At 38.2% G+C, this 14,133-nt stretch overlaps 1 protein-coding gene across 1 annotated transcript in view; it reads left to right on the top strand.

Annotated features, from left to right (window-relative positions):
• RPH3A (rabphilin 3A) overlaps positions 1-14,133 on the top strand; it is a 248,315-nt gene that overhangs the window by 220,991 nt on the left and 13,191 nt on the right. Inside the window, exon 17 of the mRNA XM_066601920.1 lies at positions 12,110-12,261. Within this exon, the coding sequence (XP_066458017.1) occupies positions 12,110-12,261 (152 nt within the window). The remainder of the gene's footprint in view (positions 1-12,109; positions 12,262-14,133) is intronic.

The following is a 14,133-nucleotide window of genomic DNA, read 5'->3' as shown; positions in this document are numbered from 1 at the left end:
GCTTGCCCTGCATGCTGACGCTTGCTTGCTGTCCTGACCACTGTGGCATGCACCAACTATAATAACACCATTTATGTGTAACACCATGCCTTCGATACCTCTCAGCATCACCCTGTAGGGCAGAATGTGCTTTCTGATTTGCTCACTCATGCACAGAAGCAGCCTAGCATGGTGATGTGGTGCAGAGCATTTTCCAATTGTCCCCATGTCTGAGTTCAAAAGTATACACATACGTCTACACAGGCCATGGCAGAAACTGTTACAAACACGGAATAACATAGTTAAGCATACTTAGTTGCTTCAGTATCCTGCACAGTCCTATCATAAATATCTCAAATAAACATTATCTATGAAAAGCATTTATGTAACAACTCCCTACTCCTAGGCACTACTCCTTTACCACTGCAGTACCTACCCTATTATGCATAATCTCCATATAATGCACCCCACATAAACAGGCATTCCTATAACTTACACTCTATATACAAAGACATGCCTAGACATTATGCTCCTAAACTTTATAAACTTATACCACCAATGATATGTGAAATATGCTTATGTACCAAATCTATAAAGCATTCAATAAAACAAAGTTAAAAAAACTTTATAAATGTATAGTCTTAAAACTCTCTAGTACTAGAACACTCTTTGGATACATATACAATGTTGCCTGGGTACATGTTCTAGCAACTACAGGGTTTCCCTTAGTCACTAGCAGCATTGCTGACTCTTTGATTTGAAAATGCCATATTTTCAGTGTGTTAAACAATGTCTAACACTCTATACATTCTTTTTAACTAGACCCTATCAAACATAGCAACCTTCCTATATTCCAATGGTTAAATGGGTTGTCCAGGACTTTTATTATTATCCTTAGGATAAGTCCTCAATAGTTGATTGGTGGGGATCCAACACTTAGGATCCCTGCCAATCAGCTGATAGTTTGGCCTGCTGTCAGTACAGACAGTGCTGAAAACAGATAGCACGGTCAATATTGCAGCAGTCTGGTTTGGAACTATACCAAAAATAGAAAAAGCACACAATGGCAAAAATTAATTAAAAAATACTGAGAATTTATTGTATACATCAAGCTGCAGATATAGTAGCAGTAGCAGCATTTTGAGCAGAAAGCCCTTTATCAAGCTAGTGAATAGTTGCAGAATCCGGCCAATAAATGTAAAGAGTAAGGTACTTTAGGAGCAGTGCAATAAAGGCTGGAGGTGTATGCTGGAACCGCAAAGGAAACTGGGACCTGAGTCACCAGGGAAGTGGACTCCAGTCTTTAATGCAATGTTCTCAAAGTGCCTTGGACTTTATCAAGGTAGTGAATAGCTGTCCAATAAATGTAAAGGATTTTGTGCCCGAAATGTTGCTACTGCTACTTTATCTGCATCTGGATGTACACAATACATTTTCACTAATTTTCCATCAATTTTTGCTGGCCTTTTTATATTTTTTGTTGGTACAATGGGCCATAGATAATGTGGCTCTGGCTGCAGCACCACCTTTTTATACACTTAATCTGGGATGGTGCTTCCAAGTTCTGCTTGGTACTATGGGCATAGCTCTCATTGACGTCAATACCAGTTGTGCTTGCAATACCAAACTGAGCTGCAGCAATATGGAAAGTGCTATCGGCTTCCAGTGCTGTCCACACTGACAGCAGGCTTGGCAATCAGATTGGCGGGCATCCTGAATGGCAGGCCCCTGCTGATCAACTATTGATGACCTATCATGAGGATAGATCATCATCAATAATAAAAGTCCCAGACCCCTTACATATATATAATTTTGTAAACTTACTACATTTATTTATATTGTCAGCATATTGTGCTGGATTAAACATAACATGCAGTTTTGCTATTCATATAATTATAAACTTTGAATAGCAAATTAAAAATATTTCCGCTGTTTAGCATTTCATCATACACAGAGGGAAGATTATATCTGCCATCAGTTACTGTGAAGAGCAATGGTGAACACAGTAATGAGGAGAAGTGCTAAAAGCCCTGAAGGGAAAGTCAGGAGTCATCACTTCTAAATCCAATTTAGAATATTTTAGGCAATGTGTACTAGTTTAATGGATCATTAGAAGCCCTTGTTCCAAATAAATTAGAAGGAGGTCACAGCCACCTCATATGACTCAGAGAGTGCATGACAGTATTGGTTTGACCTCTCATAACCCAGCCTGCAGGTGCCTTACGTCCAGAGCTAGGAAACTGATTCCCAATGACCTCTACACAGCTGTTCAGAAATCCTCCCCATTTGAACTCTCCCTACTGTACTTTATATGCATCAAAAAAAGTTAGACTGCAGTATTGATACATATGTTACTGTATTTTTACTTAAAGGGGTTCTGTCATCGAAAAAAAAAAGTATACTCACCTATTCCTCCATAGGCTGACTCCTTACAGCATCTTCTCCTCGCTGATCTTCTCCAGTCCCCTGGATCAACTCACCTCCAGCTGTCCGGCTTGCTATGAAGCCGGCATTCCTGGCATTCTTCTTCCTGCAGATTAGTGAAGGTCACATCCCTTTGAAGTAGCGTTCACTGGCTAGGAAGGAATTCTGAGCAGGAAGGAATATTGCTGGGCAGGAAAAAGACTGCCTGTGAATGTATGGAACGTCACAGGAAGCAGAAGAATTGGACAACTAGAGGTGAGGTGAACCCCCGGACTGCAGGAAATAGGAGAAGATCAGCGAGGAGAAGATGCAGTAAGTAGACTGACGGGGGAAGAATAGGCAAGTATAGAATTTTTTTTTATGACAGAACCCCTTTAATGCTGCCTGTCCATTGGCGTTGCAGTATCCCGCGGCGGAGATCCCCTGCGGGATACCGCCGCCCCGGAGCAGGAGCTGACAGACTTATCTCTGCTGCCAGCCTATCTGACAGATAGGCTGACTGTGGAGAATTGCGGTAAATTTGCAGCATGCTGCGAATTGCTGCCCGCGAGCAGAGAATCGCAATGCTTCTCTGCTCGTTGACAGGGGAAAGCGCTCTCCATAGCAACACTATGGAGAGCTTTCACTGCGTTCCCCTGCGGCCGGATTATCACTGTGGGGAGCGCAATTCAAACCTGCCTGTAAACAGGCACCCTTAAGCACTTCATGTTTTCTAGGGAATGATGATCAATAGATGACGCAATATAATAGTGGGAGGTCACCTATTAGCCAATGTAACACAATGCAATGACGAAGATTTATCAATACTGTCAAAAAAATGCATCATTTTACAAGGCAACAAAAATTACATAAGCTGCTCCAAATTCAATAAAATGCAGTTGTTGCATGATATTTGCTATATGCAGAATTATACTGAGAAGTTTTTCATTTTTCACACCTGAAGATCAAGACTCATGCTCATGGCTTTGACTTGTGTAAAGACCTTATACCATGGAGTAAGGTCCCTAATGGTTCTTTTACAGATTTGTGGACCAAGGCAATTTTAACACATTAGTGGGTCCAGTGCAAAAATCTAAAGAGCGGGCTCTCATCCTGAACCTCATAATACACACCTCATGTGCTGCAGAGCATTTCAATGCACACATTTGCCACTGCAAAGCCTCATAATACATACATCTTCTGCTGCCGGTTACCATATTACATGCCTCAGATGTTGCAGAGCATCACACTGCATTGCTCACATTGATTTTATTTCCACACCAAACCACCAAGAAAGCATGTCCTGATACCGCACATGGTGTTTTGGTATGCAAATAATAGTGACATGAGCAATGTAACATATCAGTCCATACTTTCAGTGTGATTTAGCATGGTAGCATTGCTCTGCCTATTGGAGTTAGGGACTATTCAGATGACTGTATGTTTGAACAGAACATGAAGGCGTTATAGCTTTATTAGGCTATTCAGATGGATGGTTTTTCACATGGACTAATGGTCAGTGTAAAAACAATTTCTGCATGTGCAATTCTCATATGTTGTCACAGATGAGAGTAGGGCATGCAATGAATGGGGTCCTTCAAAATCAGACAGCATACAGACCATGTTCATAGGCTTGCTCATTTTTTATTTATTTTTTTACACCCAAGAAACTTGTATACGGCTGTTTGAATTTAGCCAACGAGAGGAATCGGAGAGAAGTAGTATTTGTTAGTAACAGCAACTAGTGCACAATTACTAATACTGCTAGCCTTCTCTTACTCCTCTAACTCACATAGTTAGATACAATACAAATTAAAGGGGTTGTCCAACATATATTTTTCCTTAAAAACAGGTCCGTCATGCCATAAAATTAGTCATATACTCACCTTTCCTGGCTCCCCATATCTCCTGCAACGCAGTTCAGTCCTCAGCGCCTGGTATGTGTTTACAGTCTGCAGTCATCCTGTGACATCCTGTACACAGGCAGCTTCAACCTGTAAACATGATGTCACAGGCATGACCAGAGCTGTCGGCACAGGAGATGTGGGAAGCCCGGAGATGTGAGTATATGACTGTTTATTATTTTTTGACATGGGGGACCTGATTGTAAGAAAAAAACATTGTCTCGCCCAACCCCATTAAAGATATATTCACTCTGCAGGACTTAGTACTATATCCCTGTTTGTTTTAGTGAGTTAGAGAGGAGTAAGAAAGGAGTAGTATTACCATACTGCTGTAACTTTATAACTCACTGACACAAAGCAAGAATAAGGTACTAAGTGTATATTAAATATATATGTATAATGTTGTAATAATGTTAATATACATTTAATGTGGTATAAAACATTGGTGCACAGTGGAGTTTCGGCTGCTCTCCCTCCTTCCATACCCCATTCTCAGCTGCACTTGGCAGTCGCCATCCACTCCATCCTATTGCTGTTCTGTAAACATGTGGAGGAGGGAGGACAGAGCAGAGACACAGCCAGACACATTACTCACAGAGTCACTGATATGGTCCAGTCTGGTGTGCTGCTAGGCTTCTCAGAGCCTCCTGCTATATCTGTAAATGCATAGAGGAGAAGTCAAAAGTAAGAGGGTTGTCAGATCCACCTGTTGGTAGGTCGGAAGCTGACAGGTCAACTAAATAGACAGCGCAGTTTAGTGCCGGCATTTGGACATTATGTAAGGTCTCTGCCGCCTGCCCCCTAATGAGTCCCTTGCTGGTTATTGTTTGTAGGGGTATGGACTTAGCGATCACAGTTGAAGTATTGTATAATGAAGAGTGCAGCTGCAGCACTACTATATCACCCACTCCGGGTCGGGCAGTCAGCTATGCAGAGCCGGGCAAGAGGATCCAAAGCCAAGTCCTCAGAAGTATCCAAATGGAAGTTGTTAAAGGAGAGAGCCAGGCAGCATATATAATGGTGCAAAGCAGAAGAGCTTTTTATTATCCCATAACGTGCAGAAAGCTACGTTTCAACCTCCACTGTCTTTTTCAAGCTTGAAAAAGACCGTGGAGGTCGAAACGTAGCTTTCTGCATGTTATGGGGGAATAAAAAGCTCTTCTGCTTTGCACCAATATATGCTGCCTGGCTCTCCTTTAACAACTCACAGTAGAAGTATTGAGACAGATCACATGACTGTGATGTCACTGTTTGCCCTATCCTTAAAGCAGTCCTACTGTGGACGCAGAAAATCCTACAATGGTAGAGTTGGAAGGGACCTCTACGGTCATCTGGTCCAACCCCCTGCTCAGTGCTCACACTTGGTGTGCTGCAGTATGGTGCCTATATGTAACTGCCTAATGGGAAATATGATGGAACATGTCTCAGATTCTCACAAAACTTTATTCAAAATATAGCTTCATATAAAATCAGAAGCCCATGGATGCCCAGTATGGGCCTATAACACTTGACTGCATCCAGTCTAGGCAACCCTATGTGAGTTGAATAGTTTGTAATCCAGGCTGATATATGGACACAAACTATTAGGACATGAGAGATATTTGTACTTAATGTAGTTAACTCTGAAAGGGCTGCCTATAGAATTGTGTCCTCTTCTCATCTGTGGGAAGTATTTAGTCTGAATGTACAACAAGTGCAGAAAACAAATGGCACTATCTCTAAAAATCAGTTTTTACATACATTGCAGATTTATAATCCCAGTGGTGCTCAGCAGGCATATAAAAAGCACATCATATACCAATCAGAAGAGTTCTACAACTCTGTTATACTCTGCATTTCAGTACTCAACACTTTCAAGATCTCGGTTTGCTGTTGATGTATGAAAATATTCCTATTTAGTTTCCAAAAAGCTTAAAAACACATACAAACCAAATACCAATCAGAAGAAGTGAAATCGCAGCACTTACCACAAAGAATTCTTTTCTAAAAGGCTAAACCTCTTTATTACATGTGTAGCATAAGGACACACAGAGGAGGAGGAATCAGGCAAGCAGCAACTGTTTCTTGTCCACTGATGCTTTCTTGAGCTTTCATGTGGTATACGCACCATGGCGTTTCTTTACATACTAACATCAAGCTGTATCCATAACAACTAGACGACAATAATACAAAAGGAAACACATTTTAGAACAATTATAAAAACACACTTAAATCATTTTTATCATTCAAACCAAGAGCCCCTAAAGCACTCATTTTCATAATCCCCTTGGTTTCTGTTTTAATTAATGATTTATGCCCGTCTTCATCATTGGATAATCCACTCACTATTCCTGCAAACCACAAAACATTAGCGTTATCATCATGCATTTCACAGACATGTTGAATTAGACGGTCTGACCTGATATCTGTACTCACACATTTAAAGTGTTCATTGATCCTCTTATACAAGCAGCGAATTGTCTTACCAATATCCTAGAACCACAAGTTCCATAGATGACCAACAATAAAGTTTGTTGTACAACTGATACATTTACTCACCGAATGAGAAATGCCCCCTAACCTAATCATTTTTAAATGTTCATTAAATCTACATAATGTACAGCTTCTGCATTTGAAATTGCTTACTGGTACTAATATTGACAACCAATCACACTTTTTCTGACAACCTGCTCTTTACTAATTTATTTTTCAAATTAACGTAGCATCTAAATGAGAAACATGGTTTTCTGTTCAAAAAGCTATATCTAATTAATAGCGCAAGGGGATTAAAAGAAAAAAGAATTGTTTTTCACAAAATTTTACTTCTTGCATTTTTTTACTTTTCTGTTCTTTTTATGAAGAAGATCTACGCAGTTGGCTGCATTAACTTTCTTCAAGGCATCATCCAGAAGTAGAAAGATTGGATTTTCAGATCATTTGCTTGTCGTAAAAAACCTTTACAGTTAGTATTGTTTAGTTTTAAAAGCAAAACTTGCCCATAGTAAACGGCTGTTTTAATATGACCGGGATGAAAAGTATTAAAATGCAAATAAGTGTTCTTAATCATTGGCTTCCTATAACTCTGTCCATTCTTGGCAGAAACGAAAACATCTAAAAATTGTATTGTAATGTCACCAAATTTGGATGTACATTCCTGTGCAAAAGTTTTAGGCAGGTATGGAAAAATTTGCTGCAAGGTAAGAGTTTTTTTTCAAAAATAGAATGTGTCTGGCTTCAAATTTATTCTGCAGCAGGACAACAACCCCAAACATACGGCCAAGGTCATTAAGAACTATTTTCAGTGTAAAGAAGACCACGGAGTCCTAGAAGTGATGATATGGCCCCCATAGAGCCCTGTTCTCAATAGCATTAAGTCTGTCTGGGATTACATAAAGAATCCAAAGGAATTTAGCAAGCCTACATCTGAAGAAGATCTGTGGTTAGTTCTTCAAAACTCTCTGCCAAGTTCCTTCAAAAACTGTGCCTTAAAAGCAACACCAATTCGTCTAGTTGCACTTGCACAAAGAGTGCAACATATTGCTTTGGTTTACATTCCTCTTTTGTTTATTCACTTTGTATTTTGTTATTTGACCATAAAAACCCATTAACACTTCTATTTTTGAAAGCTTTCTTACTTTGCATTAAGCAAACTGGAACAGTTGATCCCTGTTTGGAGTCAAATTTTTCTAAAAGTTGGGTTTGGCATGAACCCACATTTTGGGCGATTCATCTCAGCCGAACCCACTAAAATGATTTCTACTTCTTTTCCCTAAATGTATGCATTATGTAGATAATAGTGATAAAGTTTATGAGAACGAAACCCACACAGATGCAACATACAAACTCCATGTCAATGTCCTTAGTCAAATTTGAACCTAGGACGCCTAAAGGCAACAGTGCTAGTGGCCACTGAGCCACCGTGCTTCTTCTTTCTCCTCCTTTCCCCTCCTCTTCCTTCTCCTCTTCTTCCTCTTCTGAAGAAGAAGCACGGTGGGGTCCTAGATTGAAATCTGACCAAGGAGAACATCTGCATGGAGTTTGTATGTTCTCCCTGTGCTTGTGTGGGTTTGTTCTGCATAATAATAATCCCCTTTATTTATATAGCACGTACATTTATGAAGCAGGAGAAGTACTTTTATGGCTCTTAAACAGTGTTATCCCCAGTTTTATGGGTTTTGGTGAAGTTCTAGCTTGGTTCAAACTAATTCAGACAGAGCCAAGCTTTTTGCCGAAGTCTGGCAAAACAGTCAAACTGAACTTTTCAAAGGTTTGTTCAACACTATTCATTTTATTAGCTTTATTTAAATAATATACAAAGTCCTCAAAATGTGTCTCTGTTCCGGACCACACCAAAAAAATGCTGTCCACAACTAATTGACTAATAAAGGGATTTTCTAGACCAAAAAATATATTTCTGCTCAAAAAAGCTAAAAAATACATTTGCAAGCTACTAGTGTCTCCATTGGGGTTCCTATTATTTGTGAAAACCACTGATCACCAATCCTGAATGCATTATTCATTAACACAATATTATAAATATACTTTTTCAAGATAAGCAAGGATATCAGGAGTGTCTAACTAGTGTCTTTCATTTCAAATACACATCCATCGAAGAGGAGAGCCTGTATACTCATATACCACATTCTAAAGGGATCAATACTAAACATTGTTTTTAAAATAAAACAGGAAAAAGTACAGACTTTGTCAATGCTGTGTATGAATTGTTAAATTTTGTCTTGAAGAATAATATGTTTAGCTTTGGGGATCTATAGTTTTTTTCAAATGACAAGATCTGTGATCGTGACTCTAGCAGCTTGCATGTATGCACATTTATTTTTAGTTTTTTCATCTAGAAAATGCCTTTTATTGGTTACATTTTTTTTTTTACAAATTATAACTTTTCAATGTTTTAGTGTCTGTTAAGGATGGACAATTGTGTACAGAAGGTTATACAAAGCCAATGAATAATAGTACTTATTTACATTTTAATAGTTATCATCCCAGTCACATTAAACAGCTATTCCCTTTGGGCAATTTTTGCTTTTAAAAAGAATCAATAGTAACTGCAATAGTTCTTTTCTGACAAGCAAATTATCTGAAAACTCAGCTTTTAGCTAGAGGTTATCCAGCTAAACTTTTGGCTGATGCTTTGAAGAAAGTTTAATGCACAAAACCACATAGATCTTTTATGTAAGATAAAGAATAGAAAAGTAAAAAAAAGTGAGATATAACAATCAGAGTGAAAAGCAATGCTTCTTTTTTTTCTTGCAAACTTTGTCCACTTGCGCCGTTAATTGGATCTAGCATTATGTAGAACTAGCACTTAGTAGAAGGAGGTCCAGCTTTTTTGAACCGTAAACTATACATCTCATTTAGACCCTTCGATAACTAAAAAATAAATTAGTAAAGAGCAGGTTGTCAGAAAAAAATGTCCAATTGGTTGTCAAAATTAGTACCAGTAAGCAATTTCAGATGCAAAATCTGTGCATTATGTAGATTTCATCCACATTTAAAAACAATAGGAGGTGTTTCTCATTTGGTAAGTCAATTTATCAGTTGTAGAATGAACTTTATTGTTGGTCATCTATGGAACTTGTGGGTTCTATGATATTGGTAAGACAATTCACTGCTTGTATAAGAGGGTCAATGAACACTTGATATCTGTACTCACAGATTTAATGTCAGACCGTCTAATTCAACATGTCTGTGAAATGCATGATGATAATGCTAATGTTTTGTGGTTTGCAGGAATAGAGTGAGTAGATTATCCAATGGTGACCATGGACATAAATCATTACTCAGAACAGAACCCAAGTGGATTATGAAAATGAGTGCTTTAGGGGCTCTTGGTTTGAATGATAGAAATTATTTTATTTTATTTTTTTTTATAATGGTTTTAAAATGTGTTTCCTTTAGTATTATTGTTGTCTAGTTGTTATGGATACAGCTTGATGTTAGCATATAGAAACTCCACGGCGCGTATACCACATGAAAGCTGCACATAAAATAAAGACGTTTGGCCTCTCAGAAAATAATCTGCTGTGCTGAGTGCTGCAGTTTCAATTCTTCTGATTGGTATTTTGTTTGTATGCGTTTTTAAGTCTTTTGAAATCTAAATGGGAATGTTTTCGTACATCAACAGGAAACCAAGATCTTGAAAGTGTTGGGTAATTGTATTATACTCTGCATTTCAGAGTTGTAGAACTCTTCAATAATACAGCTGAAACCCCTTGTAAACCCGCTATAAATTGATTTTAAAAAATCAACTGTAAAATTTGAGTATAATGGAGACACTGGTCATTGTCTGCCAATCATCACTTTACATTTTGTGCCATTCCAGGATTGAAATATCATTTCTTATAGTTATCAGTGTCATTCTAGTCTTATAAGCAATTATTTTGCCCATTAAAGATGAATTATTCTAAGTTATTACATATAACAATATTTTGAGCAGTCATCAAAAAACAAACGTTTGCTTAGGGTGTATGTTCCACATTTTTGCCTTGATTTTTGTAAATGTGGCAAAACCAGAAGATTTTAATACAAACCATAACTGGCTGAGGTTATGGAAATTGTTCTAAAAATTGCATCAAAAATACAATTCCCCACCCAAAAACTAAATGTTATTACACCTTTACTCTTCCACAGTATCTTTTAGCACCTGCTCTAATTTCAAGTACCATCTGCAGTATTTCTCATGTCTGTGATTGCACAGTGTAGAGTCAATCAAGACATCTTTGCATACACTTTAATTGGATTTAATTTTGACTGGTTTGGAACACTTTCTCACACAGATTGCTAAAATGTATGCTTTTGAGAAAATCTTTTCCGTGGGCAAATTTTTCTGTACGCAGAATTTTAAAACACAGGTGGAAAAAAATTGTTTATTTCCTTTTATATTAGTGTAGTTCAAAGTTGCAGTTCTAGGCACAACATAATATGCTGCAATAGGTCATTGGAGGCTACATCCAAATGATGTTATGTCTAGTAGCTTTACATTATGCCAGTATATATGTCGGAGATGACTGACTACCTAGCTTTTAGGAGCCACAATGATGGCTGGATGCCTTTATGAAGGAGGTATAGAAAGCTCAGCTGCAAACACATTTTACAGATGTACGATCACTAATAACCCACATTTTTTATTACCTTTCTTACACCCCCAATACTGACCTTGGTTTTAAAAGATCTGCTCCAGTAAAATTTGATTTTTATTCACTATGTAACTAGCCCCCCAATATAAAAAAGTCGGTTAGTATCACCTTCCTTTTTCCTCTGTCTGAAACTCCTTGAGTTTTCTTCTCAGGTAGATGGGTTCATATTCTACACAAGCTCTTTAGAGAAAGACATGGACACTCATATTACAGTTACTAATGATGATCACACATCTCCTGTCACACAGTTACAATAGAAGAGATCACAACTCATCTTCCTATAGCTTATTTCTGTAAATATAGAATGTAGATAGTAATGGCAGTGTCTTCCCCGCAGACAGAGATGATACAGGCTGTAGTTGTGCTCATGTGATAATATGGTGATGTATCATGAGATTGATAAGACAAGATAGTGAAAGACAAACCAGATACATATATCAGCATGACGATGGTGCCTGATAAGCATCAGTCAAGAGGCTGCACTGCAAGAAAGTGACTGCAATGTACATAGGAGACACCCAGAGAATCAGATGAGGTGGGCAGGGATGAAGTGTCCTTTTAAGTGTAAACTGGTGTCCTATTTAATTACAGATGGAAGTTAGTTCTATATGAACTACTATAGAGAAATTGTAGTCTTTTGCTATGTGTACATATATTTGCAAGTCATCTCACCAACTTCTGAATTTGTAGACAGATCGTGGAGGAGACCTAGAAGACCGAGGAAAGATTCTGGTGTCTCTTCTATACAATACTCAGCAAGGAGGGCTGATTGTTGGGGTTGTACGTTGTGTTCACTTGGCAGCAATGGATGCTAATGGCTACTCTGATCCATTTGTCAAACTGTAAGTTAGTATATCAAAAAACATTTCAAAATGTAATTCTTATTAACATGTCATGCACTCTACTTAAGTAAAATATCTTGTTATAACTACAGATTACAAAACTTATTGTTATTTATAAAGTATCTTGAATTGAATAGAAAGTAACATTATGTTTGAATATGGTATCTTCACTGATGTGACCATCAGGGGTGTTCAAAATCTGGTTTTAGATAGTGATATGTAAGTTTTTTGTTTTTTTTCAGGTATGAGCTCTGCCTTATACCATAAAGTCATACTGTGACCAAATATCACCAACACACAGTTACTGAATAATACCATCATTCAGTGACTCAATAATACCACCAGAACCAGACTGAATGTAAATATATGGTTATTGAATATTACTGACATTCAATGACCAAATAAGTCATACCACACAATGATCAAATAATACTACCAAACAGCACCATATGGGTTGTTTTGGGCATAATAGGCTGCTGAGTAGGCAAAATAATACAGTACTTCTTCCGTGCAATGAAAGGCACAATAAACAAATAAATACATCAGATAACTCAGGGTCAATGTAATCTGTGACTACAATAATTTTCTAGCTTTCCTTTCTGTATCTAGCTAAACATTGAGTATAAGATGTCCATGGGCATATGAAAGAAGTCACTCTCTCTTTTGCAGTACAGTCTGCCCATATTTGTCCGTCTCTTGCAACTCTAAGACATACTCTAATAATGCATAGACATAGGGGCAGATTTAGTAATAATAATAGTTACACCGTGCAAATTTAGACTAGACAGTCTTTAAATATGTGAGATTCATCACAGTGACTGCTGAATGATGAATCTGTTTTGAAAAGTATGTTAAACAGTTTTTAGTGCACTATGAACGCTATATATTCTCCTATAGACTAAAAAGCCCCTGTGTCACCTCTTAAATACTATGACTCGCTATACCCACACACCTATATCATATGTCCCTGCCTGTGGTCCCACTCCTATATACTATGACCCCTCAATGTCCCACTTCTATATACTAAGGTTTAACCCCTCCCTGTGCCCCTTTCTATATACTATGACACTCCTGTATACTCCCTATGTCCCACTCCTATATATTACAGTATGATCCCCACATGTCTCCTCCTATAAACTATAGCTTTACACTTCTATATATAATGACTAATAGTATACAGAAGTGGGGGGCACAGCAAGTGTAGTTCATAAGATTGGATGCACAGGGGGTCGGAGTATATTATATAGAAGGGACACAGGGGAATCATACTGTAGTATGTAGGAGTGGGACACAGGGGGCTCACAATACACAGGATAGGGCACAGGGAGTCATGGTATGACTATGTAGTTTAGAGTGGCATGTCAGTACATAGAGCTCAGCGTGTTACATTCCATCCCATCTCTTTACCGGAAGTGTGAGATTTAGGGGTGGAGCTGTGTTATACAGTGAGAAGCATTGGGTCTCCTGCATCTGCCTGTGTGTATAGAAATAAAAGTAATGTTCGCGTGAGAGATCGGGTACCGGAGCTAGAGGTCCATGTCTCTTTTTGTTCTAAGACCACTGAAGCAAGGGCAAGGAAGTAACCTTTTAAGATTCCTACTTTGTTTGGGCAATATTCATAGTTTCCAACCTGGAGTTCATTTCAAATACCTGAAAATGGTATTCAAACAGAAACTATGACAGAACCATTGACTGTAGTGAGCAACACAATTATGTCCTTTAAAATAAACAGAAATAAATGCAAACCATGTCAAGGCAAGCTTGCATTCTTGATCTCCAGATGCCTTTTCATAGTTAATGGTTGCATCATGGTCTCTGAAGACCGTTTTGGGGTATTCAAGAAGAACCCTGTGATGGAAAACATGGACATGG

The sequence above is a fragment of the Eleutherodactylus coqui genome, chromosome 5, assembly GCF_035609145.1.
Source record: "Eleutherodactylus coqui strain aEleCoq1 chromosome 5, aEleCoq1.hap1, whole genome shotgun sequence".
Taxonomy (NCBI): domain Eukaryota; kingdom Metazoa; phylum Chordata; class Amphibia; order Anura; family Eleutherodactylidae; genus Eleutherodactylus; species Eleutherodactylus coqui.
This window is presented reverse-complemented; position numbering and strand designations above follow the sequence as displayed.